Here is a 24,839-nt window from a genome sequence, read left to right as displayed (position 1 = left end):
GTCATGGCACACAGTAAGTACGACAAAACAGTACATCGGGTTAAAGATGAAAAAAAGAGGACAAGATTTTGTAATCCGTCACTATAGTGTGTCCATTATTGTGCTTGTGTGATAAAATAACAGGATATGAGTAGTTACAAGTGCTTTCTTTTCTGTAGAAACCGGGGTCATGTGGTGTGTAGCAGCTATAAAAGCTTTAAATCTTGTTTCACATCCTTTTGTATTACGCGACCGATGTGGAAGTACGTTTTTTGGTCTTTTGTAAGGTTCAACGCCTTATTTTCTCCATTTTCCCCGAGGTAAGATGAATCATTTTACTGCTTTTTAGTGAATTTGAATATAGCGTTTTAAGCCACATAGTTATTTTGTTCATCTTTTCAATCATAAGAGAAATAGGGTCTGATGAAATACTGCATTTTTCCTGTTTGTTTGTCGGATATTATTATTGAATATAACAATTCAAGATGGGGTACAATGTCTAAAGGAAGAAATCAGTGAGGGGAAGAAGTATTATATATTAGAATTATCCTTAACCTAAAAGTACTAATACCACAATTAAAAAAAAAAAAATTTAAACGAGTAAATCTGCATTTAAAATCTGATTTACGTCAAAGAGTGCAAGTGCAATCAATAACATATACTAAACGTGAAATACTATATTCAGATGATTCTTAATGATGCAGTTACATGTAAAATGCATTTCAAATTGAAGTTGCAGGTCATTTTATTTAGTTATACTGTTTGGCTGTTGTATTTGCAGTCCATTGTTTCATCTCGCAGGTTTTGAAATCCTTATCTGCAAAGTAACTAAGGTCATCAAATAGAAGTAGTGGAGTAAAAAGTACAGTACAAAGAAACTACTTGAGTAAAATTAGTAGAAGTACCCATAGATAGTTATTAAGTATTTAGTTGATTAATTGTACTTCAGGGTTTTATCCTGACGACGAATGGGAAGTAACCGCACTGTCACTGTTTCTAAATCCAGGTGAGAAGTGTCTGCAGACCAGTGTGTGAAAATGGCAGCCATCATGTTACTGAGTGTCTTTGTTTCAGGTAAGCTGTTCCTTCCCTCACTGCAAAGAAAACATCTGTAGGATCATTTTTTATAAACATTCCCTTCATGCTGATTTTTTTCTCCATATGAACTAATCATGAATTTGTTCCACAGGGGCTCTGGCTTCTTGTCCTGAACATGCTCAGCCTCTTGTTACCACACCTCAGGAGATGGAAGCACTGAGTGGATCCTGTCTGCAGATCCCATGTAACTTCAGCATAAATGCAGAAGAGACATTTGACCGTACAGGACCAACGTCCGGATTGTGGATTAAATCTGATTATTATTACTACTTTGGAAGTAAAGTGGTTTTCAACGGCAACATGATGGAAAATATCTATCCTATGAGTCTTACTGGAGACCTGAGTCGGAAAGATTGCTCGACCCTATTTTCCAGTGTAATCACAAGTTACACAGGCAGCTACCTCTTTAGGATCGACAACCGGCCATTACGCAGAATGGAAACTTGTGATCCTCTTCAAATAAAAGTTAAAGGTAAGAGAAGTTTGTTTTTGTCAGTCAATCTATACTTTTAGAGAACGTAATAGGCTGATAGGAAAGTACATTTCAAAACCACACCAAAGGATTAGGACAACAAAAACATCTGGTTCTTGATGACTGAAGTGTGCTCTGTATTAAAAACAAATAAATGAATTGTATCCTATTCGACGTCACAAATCAAAACCTTAAAGGACTCCAAAACCGTAGTCTTTTATAAATACGCTTGTTAGAATAGTTTTATTTTATTTGACATGATTTGACAAATTCTCACGTTTCATATACTGTAAGTATTTAGTGTCTCTCCTGGGACATGTCTCCTTGCTTTAATGTTCAAAAAGCTCTTTATTGTTCTCATACTGCCTGTGCTGCAGCACCTCTTTTCACCCTCTGTCTGAAACCAGAGCCCAGTCTGCTCTGATTGGTTAGCTGGACCTAGTGATGTCACTATGTTACGGAAGTAAACATTTGTGGCGTTTCAGGCAGGCGGGGAATTTGTGGGAGAAACTCACTCTGGAGGGAATTTAAAGGATTGGAGTCTTTGCAGACCATTTACATGCACACAACCTATTTAACACTGTACAGGAATGGGAGGACTCCAAAGACATGATATGGCCTCTTTAAGTCACTATAATTACTATTTCAAGATTTAATTTAATTTATTTTTAGGGTATTTAATGACACACTTGAATAATATACAATACAATAACACAGATTTGTGACCAATCTGTATTATTTTGATTTTATGATAAAATCTGTTAATGTATGAAAACTCCACAGATTCTCCTCCAAGGCCCAGAATTAACATTTCAAACCCAGGTGATCTGAAGGAGGCGGAGTCTGTCACTGTAACCTGCTCAGCTCCAGCTCCCTGTCCACACTCCCCTCCTAAACTCACCTGGACTCTCCAACAAGACCCTCCCAACACAATGGAGGAAAACCCAGATCGGACCTTCACGACTAAGATCCAGAAGACCCTCACTCTGACAGACCAACATGATGGATTCAACATCACCTGCTCTGCCAGCTATCCTGTGAATGAAGGGAAAGATGTGAAGACAGCAGAGGAGACAAAGACTCTCCATGTTTCATGTAACATTACATTATTTTATTAATGATAGCAGCTGGCAAAACAAATTATGTTTTCTCATCGTTCCATGTGTCCTCCAGACGCTCCCAAAGATGTCACGGTGGTCGTCAGTCCAGCTGATCCGGTGTCAGTCGGCAGCGTGGTGAATCTGACTTGCTCCTGCAGAGGAATCCGTGCTGCTGACGGCTTTGCCTGGCTCATGATGATGAGTGATGGCCGACTGCACACGATGGAAGATAACACACAGCTTTATGTATTTGAAGTCACCAACAGTGATCGAGGCAGATCATATTTCTGTGGGTGCAGCAATGTGTTGGGCCTTCAACTATCGAAAGGACGTGCGTTGATATTTGAAGGTAGCTGCAGGAGTCATGGTTTGAGATCTTTTAATGTTTCCCAGTGAGTGGAAGATGACCATGCTGTTGGGTTGCAGGTGATCATGAGACGGTTGATGGTCATTTGATACTGAAGATCCTGGGAATCATAATGCTCGTCAGTACAATGGTCATCTTTGAATGGTGAGACAAACTCTCCTGTCATATGACATATGCAGCTACACAGTGATTTGTATCTTTGGCTGTAGATCATTATCATCACAACATAAACAAAATATTTGCTTTTCCTTTTTTTCCAGCTGGTTTAGATCAAGGTGCTCTTCTAAACCAGAGAAGGTGTCCACCAGACAAGGAAAGGTATCTGTAACTGCCTTCATGACAACCAAAATAAAACCAACTGGAAATAGTTTCTAATTTAGCTCTTAGGAATCGATTAGCTAGGGTTTATTTGTAGGTTTATTTGTATTTGTTCCACAAGTGCTGATTCTGTGTCTGTAGCTTTAAATGCTAATGAGCTGCTGCTGGCCACGCCCCTCTGAGAAGTGATTGGTTTGAACAAACACAATGGTGCTCTCGGAGGAGATTCAGGTGATCAGGTGGGCGGGAGTTACGTTGGTTGGTGATTGGCTAGTGGTTGTACAACCCAAAAAAACATGACATCACAAAGTGGCCAAAATGTGATCAGCTCATTTTCAGACAGGTTTTTATATAAAAGGATCAGGACAAAAAGAGAGGGAATCTATTTTCCTTTCAGAATCTCTTAACACAGAATCGAGACATGTTTATGTATTAAAGACATGAAAAAGTGGATTTTGCATAAAAGGTGACCTTTAAAGGGTCTTTTTAGTTATTTGGTTGATTGCTCCGTCTGCTGTACAGTGTATGGTGTTGTGAGGTCCTGAGACACAACTGTTATTCTGTTTAAATTACAGTAAACTCCCCTCTTATTTTTCAGGACGCAGCAGAAGCAGACTATGTCAACCGTGTGGTCGAGTTACAAACATCTTGAGTCACAAAGAGAGCAGGAAGACGTTCAGTTCACTTTTACTGAAAGAAAATGCTGTATTGATTTGCCTTATATGTTCCACATTAAGAAGGAGTGACTTACAGGATTGCAGTGAGAGGTGTGATGAAAATAAAAACAGGATTTTAGCAGCGAGACGAAAGGTCATGATGTGGCATCTAGCAGATACAAAAGCCTGGTGTGTGTGTCTCCACTTCCTTTTGTCTCGCAAGACTAAATACTGTAGTACATTGTTGGACACCTTACATTACTTCCTGAATTGCACATTTTGGTAAGAGAATCATTTCAATGCTTTCTACAACATTTTTCAGGTATTTTTGGTTTAGGATAAAAAATCTATTTCGTATTGATTTGCCTGAGTGTGCCACTTAAAATTCAGATTTCTGCACATACTAATGGATGCATGTGAACTGTGTTAAATTAAAAACAAATCAGGGGTTAAAAAAAAAATCTGTGCAGAAGCTTTGAATGTTATGCATACAAATACATTCAGATATCTAAGTAACTGTTTTGATGATGATACATTGTAATATTTAAAATGGTAAGCACCAACATTGTGAATTAAATAAACTTCATACTTATTGCTCTTGAAATATGTCATTGTTTTTGTTCACGACATGACTCATGTCCTTTGAAACCTTAACATCTGACTTCCATACTACTTTTAAGAAAAGAGAACAGTCTCTGGTACATAATAATTAATGAAGTTGGTGATTTGGCTCCTTACTTTAATAATAACAGAATAACAGAAAAGTAAATACATACCTTTTGGATTTTGAATTGCCAATTTATTTTCCACCTATTATTCATGTGTGTTTAAATACAGAGTATTACAAAGATAGTAAAAGGTTTTGATGAAATCTTTACTTTATTGTCTCTGTTAACATCCAGTCCAAATGTATTGACTCTCTGATCATTACTTACAGAGCTACAAGAGAAGAATACATTTTCACTATTTTTGGCTATGGACCAAAATTGCAATAAAATATTTCTTACACAACCATCCACATGATTGTGCTTTGTTCTACATCGGTTAGGGGTGGTTTGTTCCCCTTTTATCACAGGAAAAGTGCAGCGTTGACAAAAAGTGCAGCAAATGTAGTCATGTGATTTCTAGCAGTTTTGTCTCTAAAAAAGGGAAACATTTCTTTAAAGCAAATCCTCTTTCTTTATATTACAGCGGCTAGGGGTTAGTTCAGTTCCCTGTGGGCTCGTGTGGTAAGGAAACATTTTACTGAACTCTTCTATTGTATTTTTTATATTTATTTTAAAGCACAGCTCTGCAGATGCCTTTAAATGCAAAGTGCTAACTAACCCTGGTTGTACAGGGCAAGTTTCTGTGGTGCCTTTGAAGTAGGGAAGTTGCTTTAAAGGCACTTTGTCAAAACTGAATCGATATATGATTAACACAAATGAAAAGTAACAGTGTTCTTGTTTTTGCAAATCCAGAATCCTGAATATGGTGACCAACATGTTGCTGCTAGTCCTCTTTGTTTCAGGTGAGATGTTTGTTACTTTAATCGTTTACAATCTTTACTTATAAAAAGCAGAAATACCAGAATGACTCCTTTGTTCACATCCTGAGTTTGTATACAATTTGCTTACAAAAACACAGTTTGTTAATATGCTCTTTTTTCTTCCTGCAGATTTTCTCCCACATCTTGTTGAAGGTGCTTGTTCTAGGCCCCTTTACATCACCACCCCGAAGCGGATGGAAGCACTGAGTGGATCCTGTTTGCTGATCCCGTGTATCTTCAGCGCTGTCCCAGATAACTCAGATAAGGGCTTCAACAGCTCACGAGAAATCTTCGGAGTGTGGATTAAAAACGAGTCCGCATTTGGCCAAAAACCAAAGAACGTGATTTTCCACAGTGATGGGACAATCAACAGATATCCAATGAGTATTACAGGAAACCTGAGACAGAGAAACTGCACCACTCTGTTTTCTAGTTTGGAAAAAAGTCACACAGACAAATACTTCTTCAGGATTGAGAACAGCCCATTTAAGGCAACAGCTGCATGTGATCCTCTTCAAATAACAGTGGAAGGTAAGAGACTTTTTGTTGGAGTAGTAGTCATACCTTTATTGTTAAATTATACATCTAGGATAATAAATGTATCAGTTATTACAGAAATTATTCAGACAATCAAAAAGTCATAATATCTGAAACCTGCTAAATCCAAATATATTACAGTATATAATATTGTATGCATTACAATTACAAATAATGCACGTCTTCATGCACAGATATGAGTCTCATGTGGTGACCGGTGGATGACAACATCTACTAAGGATGCAGCTGACTGATCTTTCTTTTCCAGTTTTACAATAAGATGTACATTTTTTTGATTACTGTTGAAAACTGTATTGGCCTGTATCCTTACATTTAAAATGTATAAAACCACAGATTCTCCTCCGAGCCCCACCATTGAGATCCCAGGTGATCTGAAGGAGGCGGAGTCTGTCACTGTAACCTGCTCAGCTCCAGCTCCCTGTCCACACTCCCCTCCTAAACTCACCTGGACTCTCCAACAAGACCCTCCCAACACAATGGAGGAAAATCCAAATCGGACCTTCACGACTAAGATCCAGAAGACCCTCACTCTGACAGACCAACATGATGGATTCAACATCACCTGCTCTGCCAGCTATCCTGTGAATGAAGGGGAAGATGTGAAGACAGCAGAGGAGACAAAGACTCTCCATGTTTCATGTAAGAACAACCTGTGATTGTCTGCACATGATGGTATGATTTGAATGAAGTTAATCTCACATTTTCCTCAGATGCTCCTCAGGACACCTCCGCCTCCGTCAGTCGGCCCTCAGGTTCGGTGTCAGCGGGCAGCTGGGTGAGGCTGAGCTGCTCCAGCAGAGCCCAGCCTCCCGTCAGCAGCTTCACCTGGTTCAAGGAGAGCCAAGATGGAGACATGAACGTCTCACAGGGAGAGATTTACAGCGTTAATGCCACAGAGGGAGGACGTTATTACTGCGTGGCCACAAATGAGCTTGGTGATGGAACGTCAACAACGATCCATCTGGCTAACGGAGGTAAACACAGAAATGTACTGCATACGTTTGTGAAATAGGAGCAGGTATTGTTGGATAAAGCAGTTTATGCATCAATGTAAATATATGCAAAAATGTGAATAATGAGTTTGATGGGAAGTTAAAAAACATATTTAGATAGAGAAAATGTGGTCTATAAATGATAAGTTAGGATTTCGCCACATAAAATAGGACGAAAAGAGATGTGTAATTGGAAAGGAATTTCATCAACTGAGAAAACATTTTGAATTTTTCAACTGTCTGTCATTGTCTGTGTTTCCTAAATACTGTATGAAGTCAAGCTCTACATGAAATCTGGATTATAGCCACAAATGTTTTTTTTTCCTGTAGGAACTGATGGCTCTTCACCATGGGGGGGAGTTGTTGGGGGGATCATTGGGATCATGATACTCATCTGTTTTGCTGTTGCTGTTTGGTAAGTAACTCAAATCAATTTAATATCAAAGTCTATTACATGAAGTTGACCGCTCTTTATCTCTTCCAGGTGGTTGAAGTCCAAACACACAACTCAAGAACAGTCACAGGTGGGGAAATACTCAAATCTGCAGTACATATATGTGTTGTGAATACTTTCTTTAAGGGGACCTATCATGCAAAATGCACTTTTGTACGTCTTTTATACATGAATATGTGTCCCCGGTGTTCCAGGGAACTCACCAAGTGTCAGAAAACACAACCCTCTCTATTTTCCTCCATACCCAAATCTCTAAAAAAGGGGCTGCAACGGATCTGATAAAAACTGATCCAGATTTGAACACTGTCCTGACGTCAGGACGGTGGCGCTACGGCTATTGGGCCAACTCCACCAATCAGGAGGAGACAGCCACGGCCATTGCCGTTCGAAAGCGCTGGAGACGCTGTAGTACATATGCCAGGCCTGTAAGTGGCGCTGTAGTCTGCCACAAAAGCAGTGAAGAAGACTTGGTTACCATAGTTACCCTTCTGTTTATTCTCCGCTGTGGCTTTCTTTCTCCCTCCCCGAGGCAAGCGTTTGCTCCCGCTGCTTTAATTCAATGCAATCCCTCCCCGTCGAGGCAAGCACTGTAATTCTCTCCGGTTAGTCCACCAGCAGATGACAAACACCCACCTCTCCGCCTCTTCCAAGGAACGAGGGGACCGTGCGGCAGAGTTTCAGTTTCAGTTTCTTTCGCCGGTCAAGATGTCCGTTAAAGTTTAAATCTTCTGGACAAAATTAGAAAAGTGCCGGTCAATGGTCTTCTTTGTTATTTATTGAGCTTTAAAACAAATGAATAACGACTCTATAGGCCTATAATAACACGGAGGACGGAGATCTTTTTTTCTCCCCCTCTTCTGACAGCCCAGCAGCTGATCAGAGCACGTCTCCCCTCTCCTGCAGGGGGGCGTGGTCAGCTGCAGCTCACAAAATCAGACCCGTAGACAGCAAACAACACATAGAGCGAAATGAGGCATGGCTAAAATGCATGATCTGTTTGGTATTTCGAAAACAGAAACGTATAAATATACCTTATATAGGTATGGCCCTACAATATATCATTTAAATATAGCATGATAGGTTTCCTTTAAATAGACTGGAGACTGCACAATCTACAGTAAGTTCCTTATTTATGAGTAAATGTGGCACAATGAACCACTGTCATGGTGTTTCATCAGAGTTCCTATTTCTATTTCTCAACTCTCAGCAGGGGGAGCAGATCAGGGGAGAACATGAGACACAAATCAATGATACGCAGATGCTAACAGCTGTCCAAGAATCAGCCGCAGCAACAGAAACAGGAGAAGAAATCCACTACGGAGAGATCGACTTCTCCAAGCAGAGGAATAAAAGTCCCCCTGTCTCAGAGCAGGACGGTGGACAGACGGAGGACCCGCTGTACGCTGAGGTCAAAGTGTCAGAGACAGCAAACAGACCAGAGGACCTCTACGCTCAAGTGAAAAGGAAATGAATTTATAAACATGTCTTTTTTTAGACAAATATTCAAGTTCTTTTCCATATATTTAAAGTGTCATATTTATGGTATTTATTGTTCTTAAAAATCAATTTTTGGCGCTTTAATAAGAGGCCCTGCTATACAACAAACTGCATTTTTTAACCCAAAATTTTACATTTGGTTTGCAAGTATTACTAAGAGAGTGCCATTTATTCATAGAAATAAACAAAGAAGGAGGAGTTGTTAGGCCTTGTCAAATCAAAATCATCAGACTATCAGAAGTAAAGTTAGACGATGATGAATAAAATAGGAAGTTAACATTTTAAAATATCTTAATTATCTGGTTTAATCAACCATCTGTTATTTTCACTCGAGATATGATCTGAGAAATGATGTGTACTATTTTTGTGTAAAGGTCATTTCACAAAATAAACCAACAGGTATTTAATTTTTTGTTTAAGTTGAAGTAATGCTAAAACTATAAAGTATTATTATTATTATATAGTAGGGTATCGTATTCTATGTATTTATTTATGAAGCATGGATATATTTATTTATCTTTTTTTGACATAACTTTTATCAGTTTTGAAATTCACATGAGTCTTTTTTCCATGGAGGCTCTCACTAGTTTGACGTGGGTGTGACTTAGGTTGGAAAATATGATGTCACCTCTTTCTGTGCACCAATCAAGATTTAGCATCGTATTAATTTCCCCTTAAACTGTGGTTTTTTTCTCCGGAAGGTTTTCCTTGTACGATGTGAGGGTCTAAGGACAGAGGGTGTCGTTTTCTCATACTGATATTCTGCACAAACTGTGCTGTTATATTTGCTGTAAAGTGTCCTCACTGTAAGGTAATTATTATACAGCACTTTGGCTAGACCAAAAATCGTTTTAGAAATGTGCTATATAAATAAAACTTAATTTGATTTGATTTGAATCACAATCTGATGACAGCTGGGTGGGTGTTGAAGTTTTGACAGTGTTCAAATATTCATTGATTATAGCTAAATATGTGTATTGTTGCCTATTTTATAATGATACTGAGGATGATGCAAAGCTCTCAGGGGCTTCCAAGTTAAAGAGGTGCAAATGTACAGTATGCTACTTAATAAAAATGAATCCATCAAATAAACACAATTTACAGAAACAAGACTACATGTGTAAATATATTTCACATCATTAATCCAAATCTCCAAGGTAACTAAAGGTGTTAAATATATGTAGTGGAGTAAAAGTACACAATTGACCTCTGAATTGTAGTGGAGTAGAAGATTGAAATACTCAAAATACAAGTACCTCAAAATTGCACTTAAGTGAAGTACTTGGTAAATGTACTTATAGTTACTTTACACCACTGGATGTAAGACATGGCATGAGTTCTGTTGCAGTGTTTTATGTTTCATTACAGATCATGTAATACAGAGTGTGTCCACTGGGTGTCACTGTTGCTCACATGGAGGTCCTAACGCAGTGGTGTATTGTAGGGTACTGTCCCCTTCATTTAATGTCATAGTTACTTTTATTTAAAGGATGTGATATGAATTTGTAATATTCAACTCATCTACCCAGTTGCAAACAAAGTATCTTACATTTGCTCCACAATAACACAATACTACATTAAAATAAGTCATGAATTAGTGATAAAAACAGAAGAATATCATATTTTAAATAATGTAATGCCACAAATTAATAATATTTCAATTCAAAATATTTTAATGATATATTTTGTATTCTGCATAAAGAGCTAGAATGTTTTTTTGCAGTATTCTTTTTTTAATGTGATATATTATTTTTAGACACTGCTGCATATTTGTTTTACCATAGTCTATTTTTTTATTATTACATTATATTTTTAACTTGCCTTTTTATATAATATGTAACTCTTCTACTTTGCTGTAATTGTTCCCACTGCGGGAAGAATAAAGGATTTCTGATGTTTCACATGTACTTCCTGTTTTTTTAATGTAGGTCACTGGTACCACTAAACCAGCAGGACTTTCTGCGTGGAGCTGAAACACAGGAAGTATCCCCGTGGTTAAATTACACCCTAAACAAGGAAGTTGGTTATTTGTATTTAAGCTCAAATTCACCCTCTGATATTCATTTCCCACAGAAGAGTCTCATCGCATCTCTCTTTTTCATATAGGATTTTTTGGTAAGAACATTTCCAGATTGTATTATATTATGTTAAAAATTACTTTTCATGAACTAAAAAAACAAACATTATATGATCTAATATTTAATTTGATCCTTTTTTTTGGTGAGAATTAAAGGTGGGGTATGTAATTTATTTCAGAAAAACTTTTTGTTATATTCCATGGAATGCTCTTAACATCCCGATAGCAATGAATATCTTAAATGCTTTGACAATAAATACATAACAAAATGTCATCTGTGGAAGCCGTGGCGCTGTAAAAGCACGACCAATCATCTGAGCCGGCCCGGCTAAAATAACTGGATGGCCTACCTGCCTGTCAGCCTTCCATCTGTGCACAAACTTATCTCGTGCCGTCATTGGTCATGTGCGCGTTCGTGTGTGTTGGAGGAGGGGCTCTGTAAGGAAGAGGCTGATTTTTTCCGGCTGTGTAGTTTCAAATTCTAGCGCACTCGAGCTGGTTTCTCCAAAATGTCATACCCCACCTTTAAGACCTGAGAAGGAATCATTTGCATCAGCGTTTAGATTTTTAGCATCAGTTTCTCTGTTCAACACGATGACTCCGGTTTGTACCAGCTCTAAAACTTGTTTAAACAGTGTCAAAGTTATTGTTTTTGTTTTCCAACTTAGGAGCTGGGAGCCATGTCTGCAACAGAAATCGTGATACTCCACATCCTCTTTATTTCAGGTGAGCTTGTCTACCAACATTGGTGCCGGAAAAACATGCAACATCCCGCTGCTGAGGTATATTTAGTTTGTCTATTCATGCTGATTTTTCTAACCTCATATTCATCATGAGTCTGGTTTGACAGGTTCTATGGATTGCACAGACCTTTCCATTACTGCACCGAAGGAGATGGAGGCACTGAGTGGATCCTGTTTACACATCCCGTGTACATTTAGTGCTACAGAAGAAATTAAGATTGATAACAGAATTGGAATGTTGATTAAAATCACCCATGAGCACCTTGGAGAAGATCCAGAAAATGTGATTTTTAACAGTAATAAGGCAAAGAACACCTATCCAATGAATATCACTGGAAACCTGAGTGAGAACAACTGCAACACTCTGTTTTCCAGTTTAAACACAAGTTACACAAACAAATACTTCTTCAGATTTAAGAAGAAAACATTTAAAGCAACTGCTTCTGACGATCCTATTCAAATAACAGTTAAAGGTAAGGTTTTTTATCATAATGTTATAGCGAAAACAGAACGATTAAATACTAATTGTGTATTAAACCTGCACAGATTCTCCTCCGAGCCCCACCATTGAGATCCCAGGTGATCTGAAGGAGGCGGAGTCTGTCACTGTAACCTGCTCAGCTCCAGCTCCCTGTCCACACTCCCCTCCTAAACTCACCTGGACGCTCCAACAAGACCCTCCCAACACAATTGAGGAAAACCCAGATCGGACCTTCACGACTAAGATCCAGAAGACCCTCACTCTGACAGACCAACATGATGGATTCAACATCACCTGCTCAGCCAACTATCCTGTGAATGAAGGGAAAGATGTGAAGACAGCAGAGGAGACAAAGACTCTCCATGTTTCATGTAAGAACAACCTGTGATTGTCTGCACATGATGGTATTATTTTGATTAAGTTAATCTCACATTTTCCTCAGATGCTGTTGGGTTGCAGGTGATCAACAGATTGGGACGGTAGGCCTAGATGTTCATTTGATACTCAAGATCCTGGGAATCATAATGCTCGTCAGTACAATGGTCATCTTTGAATGGTGAGACAAATTGTCCTGTCATATGACATATACAGCTACACACTAATGTGTATATTTGGCTGTAGATCATTATTATCACAACATAAACAAAACAAAAATGTTTTTATTTTTTTTCCAGCTGGTTTAGATCAAGACGCTCTTCTGAACCAGAGGAGGTATCCACCAGACGAGGAGAGGTATTTCATATTGGACACATTTAACTGCCTGCATGACAACCAAAAAAATCCAACTGAAAATAATTCCTAATTTAGTTCTTAGGGATCAATAAACTAGGGTTTATTTGTAGTTTTTCTTGTATTTGGATGTGCATAATTAAGAAGGGATTATCCTCCAATTATTATACTTTTTAACAGTAGTGACATCACATGCAAAGCAGCACATTTCACTACTGAGACATCAGAGCTGGGTGCAGGCATTTACAAATATTCACTATTGATTTTGAAGCAGGTTAAAGCAATGAAAATAACTAAAACATCTGGTTATGTTACCTTATACCGCAGCCTTGATGTTAGCTGGTGACAAATGGAGTGTTTAGCAGCTTAGGAGCAACAAATATTAGATGAATATTCTTCAGTTATCAGACGTGTGACTCCAAATGAAGGCTAATGTTGCTCCATGTCTGATGGAAGTGTAAAAAGGTAACATGTTTGCAATAACAATTATATGAATGGGTCCATTAAAACACAGATTGCTGATAACAGAACATCAGACATAAATACAGAGAAAACATAATCATAGACAAATACAAGTGTTCCCCAATAAAAATCAAGTCAAACTTTAAACCTGCATTCATTTATTTTGAGTGCAGTCCAACAAGCTCTAACACAACATTAACGTAGTATCACCTTGTAAAGATGATATAGCAAACATTATTGTGTATATGTGTGCGTTGTAGTGTGCATATTTCAACTTATTCTTTAAAGATCCCCTATGATACTCTTTTTCAACAATATATTATAGATCTCAGATATACACAAAACATGTCTCTGAAGTGTTTGGCTGAAATACCAAACAGATCATTGCAGCATCCCATAATCCCCTCTGTTTCAGCCCTGTTTCAAAAGCAATAGTATGAAGCACTCTCAGGACCGCACTCTCAGGACCGCACTCACAGGACCCTAGTTGTTTTGCAACATCGCCACCTAGCGGATTGGATGACCACAAAAGTACAACCAGCGAGTATTGAGTCTCATACACAGCGAGTCTCTTTAGACATTGTAATGCTTGTTATTAACCATCTAAAAATGCATGAAAATATGTTTTTCTTACTGAAATTAAATTATTATTATTAACAACAAGTTGTTGTTAATATGTTTTTGTTTTTAATAACAAATGTATTTTGTATGTCAGATGTAAAAAGATAGTCTTTTATATTTGTCTTATCAAATTTGACATACAACATAAATATATATATATATATATATATATATATATATATATATTGTAGTAATAATGATATAATCTATTTATAATTGTAAATGTATATTGTATGTAGACATACATTTAGATGTATATTTTGTTAAAAGAAAACAAAACTGTTGATTTAGTTTTTGGGAGAAGGGGTGGGGTTAAATAAGTGTAAACTCCTTTGAATCAATTTGATACTGCTTATGTTTCTACAGTATCATAATTCTCTTGTTTCATTTCATTATTATTATATATATATTTTTTATTGTATTACACGTTCGAAATAAATCAAATCAAATGTGTCTTTGAAGAGGTGCTAGATTACTCAAAAACAACTGTTAGTGTGTTTATGCACCAGGCTGCAAAAGATAAACATGCAATTTGACGAGAGGCATTTCAGTGCAGAATACATTTGTATTTATTGGGCACAATTTCCACACTGTGGATTGTTCACTGGGGTGAGGCGGGGTCTGCTGTTCCCTCAACCACCAGAAAACAGCTCCAGCTGCAGTACCCCGGGAAGCCCTCTTCTGAGTAAAAACCCTGTAATATTCCTCGCCGTCCACTTCCCCGGTAGCCTGTGCCAACGTCCTTATACAGGTTGTCACACTGAAAGCCCCTGGAAATTTGGTAGGCCTTCCTAAATTCCTGTTTGTGTCCCTCTGTGAAGATATTCCAGTTGACGACACCTGAAGTAGAATGTCATAAGAAAATTACAATTCAGACAGAAAAAGAACAAAACCTTCCTTAATTTAGCTGACCTTACTCTTAGTCAATCAACTTCATAATATTCTAACCTACAGAATAGGCCGACATAATAACTGACTAAAACACCTCATGCAATATTACAAAACATGTCAAAATGATGAGACTGTCTGATAAACAGTAAACAGGCAGTCAGCACAGTTAAGATTATTTACAATGAATTCAAATAGTAATACAATGACTATTAAAGAAGCATTTACACTGAAGACAGAACTTAGGCTACTGCTGATTTAATGTAGCGGACAGACAGATCATATTGACATGCTTTTGTCATCCTCTGAAGTTTAATTAATTAGCTGACTATAATTAATGATCAGGGTTGGGAAGTTTACTTTTTTTAAATGTAGTAGGTTACAGATGACTAATTACCCTGTTAAAAATGTAATAAGTAATGTAACTGACTATGCAACTATTTGTATTGATATTCTAATGTTAATTATGGTTATTTTATGTTTTTTGTGAGTCACTTTGGATAAAAGCCTCTGCTAAATAACATAACCATAATATACGGTTTCATTAAACAAATAAACAAAAAGGCTAACAGTTGGTTTTGCAGTGAGTCATCATAGGCTAACAGATGACATTTACCACGTGTTGCTTGTATTGCTGTCCAATTGAATACACCAGAATAGTTGTTAACTTTAAACAAACAACATGATTCACATTACTCACACTCTTACTGTAATTAGTGATTAAATCAACAATTAATGTAGGACACCTAGTTGGGCTTGCCAAAATCACGCTACAGTTTCATTAAACAAATAATCAAATATGCTAACGAAGCTAATGCTTTTGCTAATAATGCTTTTGCCGAAAGCTATAGCTAACGAATAATTGTTTTTAGTGCCTTTAATACTGTTAGAAGCTATCATAAGCTAACAGATGTTTGTTTGTATTGCCTTAAGACTATCATAGTTAATGTTAGCTAATCACACTTCATTTAAAGACACCGGAATTGTTATTAATGTTAAACAAACAAAACTTTAAAAGCACTTCACACTACTCACACTCTCTGCGTTGTCGTTCATATTCATGTCTCCTGCTCACTAGGTGGCGATGTTGCAAAACAACTAGGGTCCTGGGAGTGTGGTCCCAGGAGTGCGGTCCTGAGACTGCAGCCTCCGACGCTGCAGCTTCATACTACTCTTCAAAAGTGCTGATTCTGTGTCTGTAGCTTTAAATGCTAATGAGCGGCTGCTGGCCACGCCCCTCTGAGAAGTGATTGGTTTGAACAAACACAATGGTGCTCTAGGAGGAGATTCAGGTGACAAGGTGGGGGGGGGGGGGTGTTACCTTGGTTGGTTATTGGCTAATGGTTGTACAACCCAAAAAACCATTATGACATCACAAAGTGGCCAAAATGTGATCAGCTCATTTTCAGACAGGTTTTTATATAAAAGGATCAGGACAAAAAGAGAGGGAATCCATTTTCCTGAAACTTTCAGAGTCTCTTAACACAGAAGAGAGACATGTTTATGTATTAAAGACAGGAAAAAGTGGATTTTGCATAAAAGGTGACCTTTAAAGGGTCTTTTTAGTTATTTGGTTGATTGCTCCGTCTGCTGTACAGTGTATGGTGTTGTGAGGCCCTGAGACATAACTGTTATTCTGTGGCTACACAAATGACATGCTGCAACTATTTTTAATCTTTACAGATACTAAATCTCTTAAGTTACAGTAAACTCCCCTCTTATTTTTCAGGACGCAGCAGAAGCAGACTGTCAACCGTGTGGTCGAGTTACAAACATCCTGAGTCACAAAGAGAGCAGGAAGACGTTCAGTTCACTTTTACTGAAAGAAAATGCTGTATTGATTTGCCTTATATGTTCCACATTAAGAAGGAGTGACTTACAGGATGCAGTGAGAGGTGTGATGAAAATAAAAATAGGATATTAGCAGAGAGACTAAGGAGGTGACTCATGAGACTCATGAGGTGGCATCTAGCAGATACAAAAGCCTGGTGTGTGTGTCTCCACTTCCTTTTGTCTCGCAAGACTAAATACTGTAGTACATTTGTTGGACACCTTACATTACTTCCTGAATCAACATTTTGGTAAGACAATAATTTCAATGCTTTCTACAACATTTTTCAGGTATTTTTGGTATAGGATAAATAATCTATTTCGTATTGATTTGCCTGAGTGTGCCACTTAAAATTCAGATTTCTGTAAATACTAAATTGTACTATGGTCTTTAAATATGACCCTAAACCTTAGTGAATAACATGTTGAAGTGTTTGTGCTCTTTGTCTCCATTAAATACACGCAAAAGTAAAAGGATCTTCATTAATTTGTCTCACGTTAAACGTAATCATGGCACATGATTTTTATTTTGTTCTTTTACCTTGTAATTGCTTAACTTGTATTTCTGTTGGATGCATGTGAACTGTGTTAAATAAAAACACATCAGGGGTTAAAAAATAATTCTGTGCAGAAGCGTTGAATGTTATGCATACAAATACATTCAGATATCTAACTTATTGTGTTGATGAAGATAAAATGTGATAATTAAAATGGTGAGCATCAACATTGTGGATAAAATAAAGTTAATATTTCCTGCTCTTGAAATATGTCATTATTTTTGTTCAGGACATGACTCATGTCCTTTGAAACCTAAACATCTGACTGTCAAGGGGTGAACTTTGTGGCATGAACTCAAATGCACAACTCAGACTCAGACTCAGGTGGTATCCAAAAATAAAGACTTTACTGGTTTAAGCACAGTAACAAAACAAGGAAACACAAAATCACTCTTTAGAGGAAAAACTATCAGCAGATATCAGGAGCATGAGAAACGGGATACGACCATGGAGCAGGCTTGAGCGTAGTCATGAATGAGAAACGAACTGGCACTGGACAGGTGGGGACTAACACAATATACACACAAGGTGAGGGGAACAGGTGGAAACAATCAGGGCGGGGTAAGCAATCACGAACACAGGAGACACATAGGGGCGGGGAGCATGGAGTTCTGAAACGAGAGGGAGAATTACTTTTCACAATAAGACAGAGGGCACAGGACAACGGGACATGACAAAACTAATATAAAGAATAAACTTTCATAATAAGTTTCCGAGACATGACACTGACTTCCTTCCTACTTTTAAGAAAAGAGAACAGTCTCTGGTACTTAATAATTAATGAAGTTGGTGATTTGGCTCCTTACTTTAATAATAACAGAATAACAGAAAAGTAAATACATACCTTTTGGATTTTTAATTGCCAATTTATTTTCCACCTATTATTCATGTGTGTTTAAATACAGAGTATAACAAAGATAGTAAAAGGTATTGATGAAAACTTTACTTTATTGTCTCTGTTAACATCCAGTCCAAATGTATTGACTCTCTGATCATTACTTACAGAGCTACAAGAGAAGAATACATTTTCACTATTTTTGGCTATGGACCAAAATTGCATCAAAATATTTCTTATACAACCATCCACATGATTGTGCTTTGTTCTACCTCGGTTAGGGGTGGTTTGTTCCCCTTTTATCACAGGAAAAGTGCAGCGTTGACAAAAACTGCAGTAAATGTTGTCATGTTATTTATAGCAGTTTTTGCTCTAAAAAAGGGAAACATTTCTCAAATCCTCTTTCTTTATATTACAGCAGCTAGGGGTTAGTTCAGTTCCCTGTGGGCTCGTGTGGTAAGGAAACATTTTACTGAACTCTTCTATTGTATTTGTAATATTTATTTTAAAGCACAGCTCTGCAGAGGCCTTGCAAATTGCTAACTAACTTGCTTGCTAACTAACCCTGGTTGTACAGGGCAAGTTTCTGTGGTGCATTGAAGTAGGGAAGTTGCTTGAAAAGGCACTTTGTAAAAACTGAATACGTTATATATGATTAACACAAATGAAAAGTAACAGTGTTCTTGTGTTTGCAGATCCAGAATCCTGAATATGGTGACCAACATGTTGCTGCTAGTCCTCTTTGTTTCAGGTGAGATGTTTGTTACTTTAATAGTTTACAATCTTTACTTAGAAAAAGCAGAAATACCAGAATGACTCCTTTGTTCACATCCTGAGTTTGTATACAATTTGCTTACAAGACACAGTTTGTTAATATGCTCTTTTTTCTTCCTGCAGATTTTCTCCCACATCTTATTGAAGGTACTTGTTCTAAGTCCCTTAACATCACCACACCGAAGCGGATGGAAGCACTGAGTGGATCCTGTTTGCTGATCCCGTGTAACTTTAGCGCTGACCCAGATAAGGGCTTCAACAGCTCACGAGCAATCTTCGTAGTGTGGATTAAAAAAGAGTCCACATTTTCCAAAAATAAAGAAAACTGGATTTTCCACAGTGATGGGACAATTAAAACATATCCAATGAGTATTACTGGAAACCTGAAAAAGGGAAACTGCACCACTCTGTTTTCTAGTTTGAATAAAATTCACACAGACAAATACTTCTTCAGGATTGAGAACAGTCCATTTAACAGCTGCATGTGATCCTCTTCAAATAACAGTGGAAGGTAAGAGACTTTTTGTTGGAGTAGTCATACCTTTATTGTTAAACTATACATCTAGGATAATCAATGTATCAGTTATTACAGAAATTATTCAGACAATCAAAAAGTCATAATATCTGAAACCTGCTAAATCCAAATATATTACAGTATATAATATTGTATGCATTATATTAAAAACAATGCCCGTCTACATGCACAGATATGAGTCTCATGTGGTGACCGGTGGATGACAACATCTACTAAGGATGCAGCTGACTAATCTTTCTTTTCAAGTTTTACAACAAGATGTACATTTTTTGATTACTGTTGAAAACTGTATTGGCCTGTATCCTTACATTTAAAATGTGTAAAAGCACAGATTCTCCTCCGAGCCCCACCATTGAGATCCCAGGTGATCTGAAGGAGGCGGAGTCTGTCACTGTAACCTGCTCAGCTCCAACTCCCTGTCCACACTCCCCTCCTAAACTCACCTGGACTCTCCAACAAAACCCTCCCAACACAATGGAGGAAAACCCAGATCGGACCTTCACGACTAAAATCCAGAAGACCCTCACTCTGACAGACCAACAGGATGGATTCAACATCACCTGCTCTGCCAGCTATCCTGTGAATGAAGGGAAAGATGTGAAGACAGCAGAGGAGACAAAGACTCTCCATGTTTCATGTAAGAACAACCTGTGAGTGTCTGCACATGATGGTATGATTTGAATGAAGTTAATCTCACATTTTCCTCAGATACTCCTAAGGACACCTTCGCCTCCGTCAGTCGGCCCTCAGGTTCGGTGTCAGCGGGCAGCTGGGTGGAGCTGAGCTGCTCCAGCAGAGCCCAGCCTCCCGTCAGCAGCTTCACCTGGTTCAAGGAGAGCCAAGAAGGAGTCATGAACGTCTCACAGGGAGAGATTTACAGCTTTAATGCCACAGAGAGAGGACGTTATTACTGCGTGGCCACAAATGCTCTTGGTGAAGAAACATCACCAAAGATCCAGCTGGCTAACAGAGGTAAACACAGAAATGTACTGCATACGTTTGTGAAATAGGAGCAGGTATTGTTGGATAAAGCAGTTAATGCATCAATGTAAATATATGCAAAAATGGGAATAATGAGTTTGATGGGAAGTTAAAAAACACATTTACATCGAAAAATGTGGTCTATAAATGATAAGTTAGGATTTAATCAAATTAGGCCACATAAAATAGGACGAAAAGAGATTTGTAATTGGAAAGGAAAGTGAAAAGAGGAAGAGAGAAAATAAAAAACTGAATTTCATCAACTGAGAATTTTTTTTGAGTTTCAGCTTCATCATTGTCTGTGTTTCCTAAATACTGTATGAAGTCAAGCTCTACATGAAATCTGGATTATAGCCATGAATGTTTTTTTTTCCTGTAGGAACTGATGGCTCTTCACCATGGGGGGGAGTTGTTGGGGGGATCATTGGGATCATGATACTCATCTGTTTTGCTGTTGCTGTTTGGTAAGTAAATCAAATCAATTTAATATCAAAGTCTATTACATGAAGCTGACCGCTCTTTATCTCTTCCAGGTGGTTGAAGTCCAAACCTACAACTCAAGAACAGTCACAGGTGGGGAAATACTCAAATGTGCAGTACATATATGTGTTGTGAATACTTTCTTAAATAGACTGGAGACTGCACTGACTAAGTTCCTTATCTGTGAGTAAATGTGGCACAATGAACCACTGTCATGGTGTTTCATCAGAGTTCCTATTTATATGTATCAACTCTCAGCAGGGGGAGCAGATCAGGGGAGAACATGAGACACAAATCAATGATACGCAGATGCTAACAGCTGTCCAAGAATCAGCCGCAGCAACAGAAACAGGAGAAGAAATCCACTACGGAGAGATCGACTTCTCCAAGCAGAGGAATCAAAGTCCCCCTGTCTCAGAGCAGGACGGTGGACAGACGGAGGACACGCTGTACGCTCAGGTCAAAGTGTCAGAGACAGCAAACAGACCAGAGGACCTCTACGCTCAAGTGAAGAAGAAATGAATGTAAAGACATGTATGTTTTTAGACAAATATTCAGGTTTTTTTATTGCCACAAAAACCTTTTTGCTTCAAACCTTGAAGTTTTTTCCATATGAACTTAAGCTTCTTTTAAATGTTGATAAAACCAAGGTAATGCTTTTTTCAAAAGATAAAAAGACACCAGAGCCTGTTTTAGATATTGTTACTATGCAAGGACAAGTACTACAAGTGGTTGCCTGTTATAAATACCTTGGTATCTGGCTTGATGATTGTCTTACTTTTAAACTTCATGTCAATAACCTGCTTAAAAAGCTGAGGGTTAGGGTTAGGGTTAGGGTTAGGGTTTCTTTTTCAGAAACAAGTCCTGTTTCTCACTTGAGGCCAGGAAAAGGCTAGTCTCTGTGACCTTTTGACCTGTGCTGGACTATGGGGATCTGATCTATATGAATGCACCAGCCCATTACCTAATCAAGTTAGATGCCGCCTATCACAGCGCACTGAGATTTGTCACAAATTGTAAAGCACTTACTCATCACTGTACCCTGTATTCCAAGGCAGGTTTGCCATCACTTACTGTACGGAGGCTCAGTCATTGGTACATGTTTATTTATAAAGCTTTGTTGGGTAAACTCCCGTATTATATCTGCTCTCTGATAACACAGAGAGTTGCAAGCAGCTATTGTCTGAGATCGCATGATGTAGTATTGTTAGATGTGCCAAGAGCAAGGACTGTCTTAGGTAAGACAGCTTTTATGTGCGCAGCTCCACTTGCTTGGAACAATCTTCAGCAAGAATTGAAACTGAGCAATTTCATTCCTCTGCATGTTTTTAAAGCTAGGCTAAATGAAATGCTCGTTGATACTATGGGTACTTGTAAATGTCTATAACTATGTAAATGTATCCTGTAAATATAATGTATGATGTCCTTTATTGTTTTATGTTTCATGTGAACCTATATGCTGCAGGTCTCCCTTGAAAAAGAGATCTATGATCTCAATGGGACCATCTGGTTAAATAAAGGTTTGAAATGAAATGAAAATATATTTAAAGTGTCATATTTATAGTATTTATTGTTCTTAAAAATCCATTTTTGGCGCTTTAATAAAAGGCCCTGCTATGCAACAAACTGCATTTTTTAACCCAACATTTTACATTTAGTTTGCAAGTATTACTAAGAGAGTGCCATTTATTCATAGAAATAAACAAAGAAAGGGGAGTTGTTAGGCCTTGTCAAATCAAAATCATCAGACTATCAGAAGTAAAGTTAGACGATGACGAATAAAATAGGAAGTTAACATTTTAAATTATCTTAATTATCTGGTTTAGTCAACCATCTGTTATTTTCACTCGAGATATGATCTGAGAAATGATGTGTATTTTTGTGTAAAGGTCATTTCACAAAATAAACCAACAGGTATTTAATTTTTTGTTTAAGTTGAAGTAATGCTTAAAACACTTCCCAACTTGAAGAAATATAAAGTATTATAATTATATAGTAGGGTATCGTATTCAATTTCATTATTTATGAAGCATGTATATATTTATTTATCTTTTTTTGACATAACTTTTATCAGTTTTGAAATTCACATGAGTCTTTTTTCCATGGAGGCTCTCACTAGTTTGACGTGGGTGTGGCTTAGGTTGGAAAATATGATGTCACCTCTTTCTGTGCACCAATCAAGATTTAGCATCGTATTAATTTCCCCTTAAACTGTGGTTTTTTTCTCCGGAAGTTTTTCCTTGGACGATGTGAGGGTCTAAGGACAGAGGGTGTCGTTTTTTCACACTGATATTCTGCACAAACTGTGCTGTTATATTTGCTGTAAAGTGTCCTTTCTGTAAGGTAATTATTATACAGCACTTTGGCTAGACCAAAAATCGTTTTAAAAATGTGCTATATAAATAAAACTTGATTTGATTTGATTTGAATCACAATCTGATGACAGCTGGGGGGATCTTGAAGTTTTTACAGTGTTAAAATATTCATTGATTATAGCTAAATATGTGTATTGTTGCCTATTTTATAATGATACAGAGGAAGATGCAAAGCTATCAGGGGCTTCCAAATTAAAGAGGTGCAAATGTACAGTATGCTACTTAATAAAAATGAATCCATCAAATAAACACAATTTACAAAAACAAGACTAAATGTGTAAATATATTTCACATCATTAATCCAAATCTGCAAGGTAACTAAAGGTATTAAATACATGTAGTGGTGTAAAAATACACAATTGACCTCTGAATTGTAGTGGAGTAGAAGTATAAAGTAGCGGAAAATTGAAATACTCAAAATACAAGTACCTCAAAATTGCACTTAAGTGAAGTACTTACAGTAGTAAATGTACTTAGTTACTTTACACCACTGGATGTAGGACATGGCATGAGTTCTGTTGCAGTGTTTTATGTTTCAATACAGATCATGTAATACAGAGTGTGTCCACTGGGTGTCACTGTTGCTCACATGGAGGTCCTAACGCAGTGGTGTATTGTAGGGTACTGTCCCCTTCATTTAGTTACTTTTATTTAAAGAATGTGATATGAATTTGTAATATTCAACTCATCTACCCAGTTGCAAAGAAAGTATCTTACATTTGCTCCACAATAACACAATACTACATTAAAATAAGTCATGAATTAGTGATAAAAACAGAAGAATATTATATTTTAAATAATGTAATGCCACAAATTAATAATATTTCAATTTAAAATATTCTAATGATATATGTTGTATTCTGCATAAAGAGCTAGAATGTTTTTTTTGCAGTATTCTGTTTTTTAATGTGATATATTATTTTTAGACACTGCTGCATATTTGTTTTACCATAGTCTATTTATTTATTATTACATTTATTTTTAACTTGCCTTTTTATATAATATGTAACTCTTCTACTTTGCTGTAATTGTTCCCACTGCGGGAAGAATAAAGTATTTCTGATGTTTCACATGTACTTCCTGTTTTTTTAATGTAGGTCACTGGTACCACTAAACCAGCAGGATTTCTGCGTGGAGCTGAAACACAGGAAGTATCCCCGGGGTTAAATTACACCCTAAACAAGGAAGTTGGTTATTTGTATTTAAGCTCAAATTCACCCTCTGATATTCATTTCCCACAGAAGAGTCTCATCGCATCTTTCTTTTTCATATAGGATTTTTTGGTAAGAACATTTCCAGATTGTATTATATTATGTTAAAAATTACTTTTCATGAACTAAAAAAACAAACATTATATGATCTAATATTTAATTTGATCCTTTTTTTTGGTCAGAATTAAAGGTGGAGTATGTAATTTATTTCAGAAAAACTTTTTGTTATATTCCATGGAAT

At 37.3% G+C, this 24,839-nt stretch overlaps 4 protein-coding genes across 6 annotated transcripts; all 4 read left to right on the top strand.

Annotated features, from left to right (window-relative positions):
- Nucleotides 1-217: 217 nt before the first annotated feature.
- LOC117483976 (myeloid cell surface antigen CD33-like) lies at nucleotides 218-4,594 on the top strand. The gene is made up of 8 exons (XM_034132362.1): nucleotides 218-299; nucleotides 986-1,053; nucleotides 1,169-1,549; nucleotides 2,333-2,644; nucleotides 2,723-2,998; nucleotides 3,076-3,160; nucleotides 3,277-3,334; nucleotides 3,933-4,594. Exons 2-8 carry the CDS (start codon nucleotides 1,017-1,019, stop codon nucleotides 3,984-3,986), a joined length of 1,203 nt encoding a protein of 400 aa, XP_033988253.1. The 5' UTR covers nucleotides 218-299; nucleotides 986-1,016; the 3' UTR covers nucleotides 3,987-4,594.
- LOC117483968 (sialic acid-binding Ig-like lectin 12) lies at nucleotides 4,107-21,683 on the top strand. The gene is given in 11 exon segments (XM_034132348.1): nucleotides 4,107-4,152; nucleotides 16,982-17,101; nucleotides 18,661-18,698; nucleotides 18,944-18,993; nucleotides 19,140-19,488; nucleotides 19,490-19,527; nucleotides 19,883-20,188; nucleotides 20,260-20,523; nucleotides 20,912-20,996; nucleotides 21,066-21,105; nucleotides 21,271-21,683. Coding segments are annotated over 8 exon segments (1,386 nt in total). The 5' UTR covers nucleotides 4,107-4,152; nucleotides 16,982-17,101; nucleotides 18,661-18,698; nucleotides 18,944-18,953; the 3' UTR covers nucleotides 21,535-21,683.
- On the top strand, nucleotides 4,232-16,950 carry LOC117483960 (sialic acid-binding Ig-like lectin 6). Of its 3 annotated transcripts, none has more exons than XM_034132324.1 (8): nucleotides 4,232-4,272; nucleotides 5,451-5,500; nucleotides 5,648-6,049; nucleotides 6,410-6,715; nucleotides 6,787-7,050; nucleotides 7,399-7,483; nucleotides 7,553-7,592; nucleotides 8,730-10,131. In XM_034132324.1, exons 2-8 carry the CDS (start codon nucleotides 5,461-5,463, stop codon nucleotides 8,991-8,993), a joined length of 1,401 nt encoding a protein of 466 aa, XP_033988215.1. In that variant the 5' UTR covers nucleotides 4,232-4,272; nucleotides 5,451-5,460; the 3' UTR covers nucleotides 8,994-10,131. The 3 variants fall into 3 exon arrangements, with proteins under 3 accessions (XP_033988215.1, XP_033988216.1, XP_033988214.1); XM_034132325.1 differs by lacking the exons at nucleotides 4,232-4,272; nucleotides 8,730-10,131 and adding exons at nucleotides 5,182-5,219; nucleotides 16,750-16,950; XM_034132323.1 differs by lacking the exon at nucleotides 4,232-4,272 and adding an exon at nucleotides 5,182-5,219.
- LOC117483980 (sialic acid-binding Ig-like lectin 7) lies at nucleotides 11,094-13,057 on the top strand. Its single transcript, XM_034132365.1, has 6 exons — nucleotides 11,094-11,134; nucleotides 11,765-11,822; nucleotides 11,947-12,312; nucleotides 12,386-12,691; nucleotides 12,763-12,876; nucleotides 12,995-13,057. Exons 2-5 carry the CDS (start codon nucleotides 11,777-11,779, stop codon nucleotides 12,801-12,803), a joined length of 759 nt encoding a protein of 252 aa, XP_033988256.1. The 5' UTR covers nucleotides 11,094-11,134; nucleotides 11,765-11,776; the 3' UTR covers nucleotides 12,804-12,876; nucleotides 12,995-13,057.
- Nucleotides 21,684-24,839: the final 3,156 nt, after the last annotated feature.

This window comes from Trematomus bernacchii, unplaced genomic scaffold (assembly GCF_902827165.1).
Source record: "Trematomus bernacchii unplaced genomic scaffold, fTreBer1.1, whole genome shotgun sequence".
Lineage (NCBI taxonomy): Eukaryota > Metazoa > Chordata > Actinopteri > Perciformes > Nototheniidae > Trematomus > Trematomus bernacchii.
Note: the sequence above shows the minus strand (reverse complement) of the source record. Positions and strands in the feature narration are given on the sequence as shown.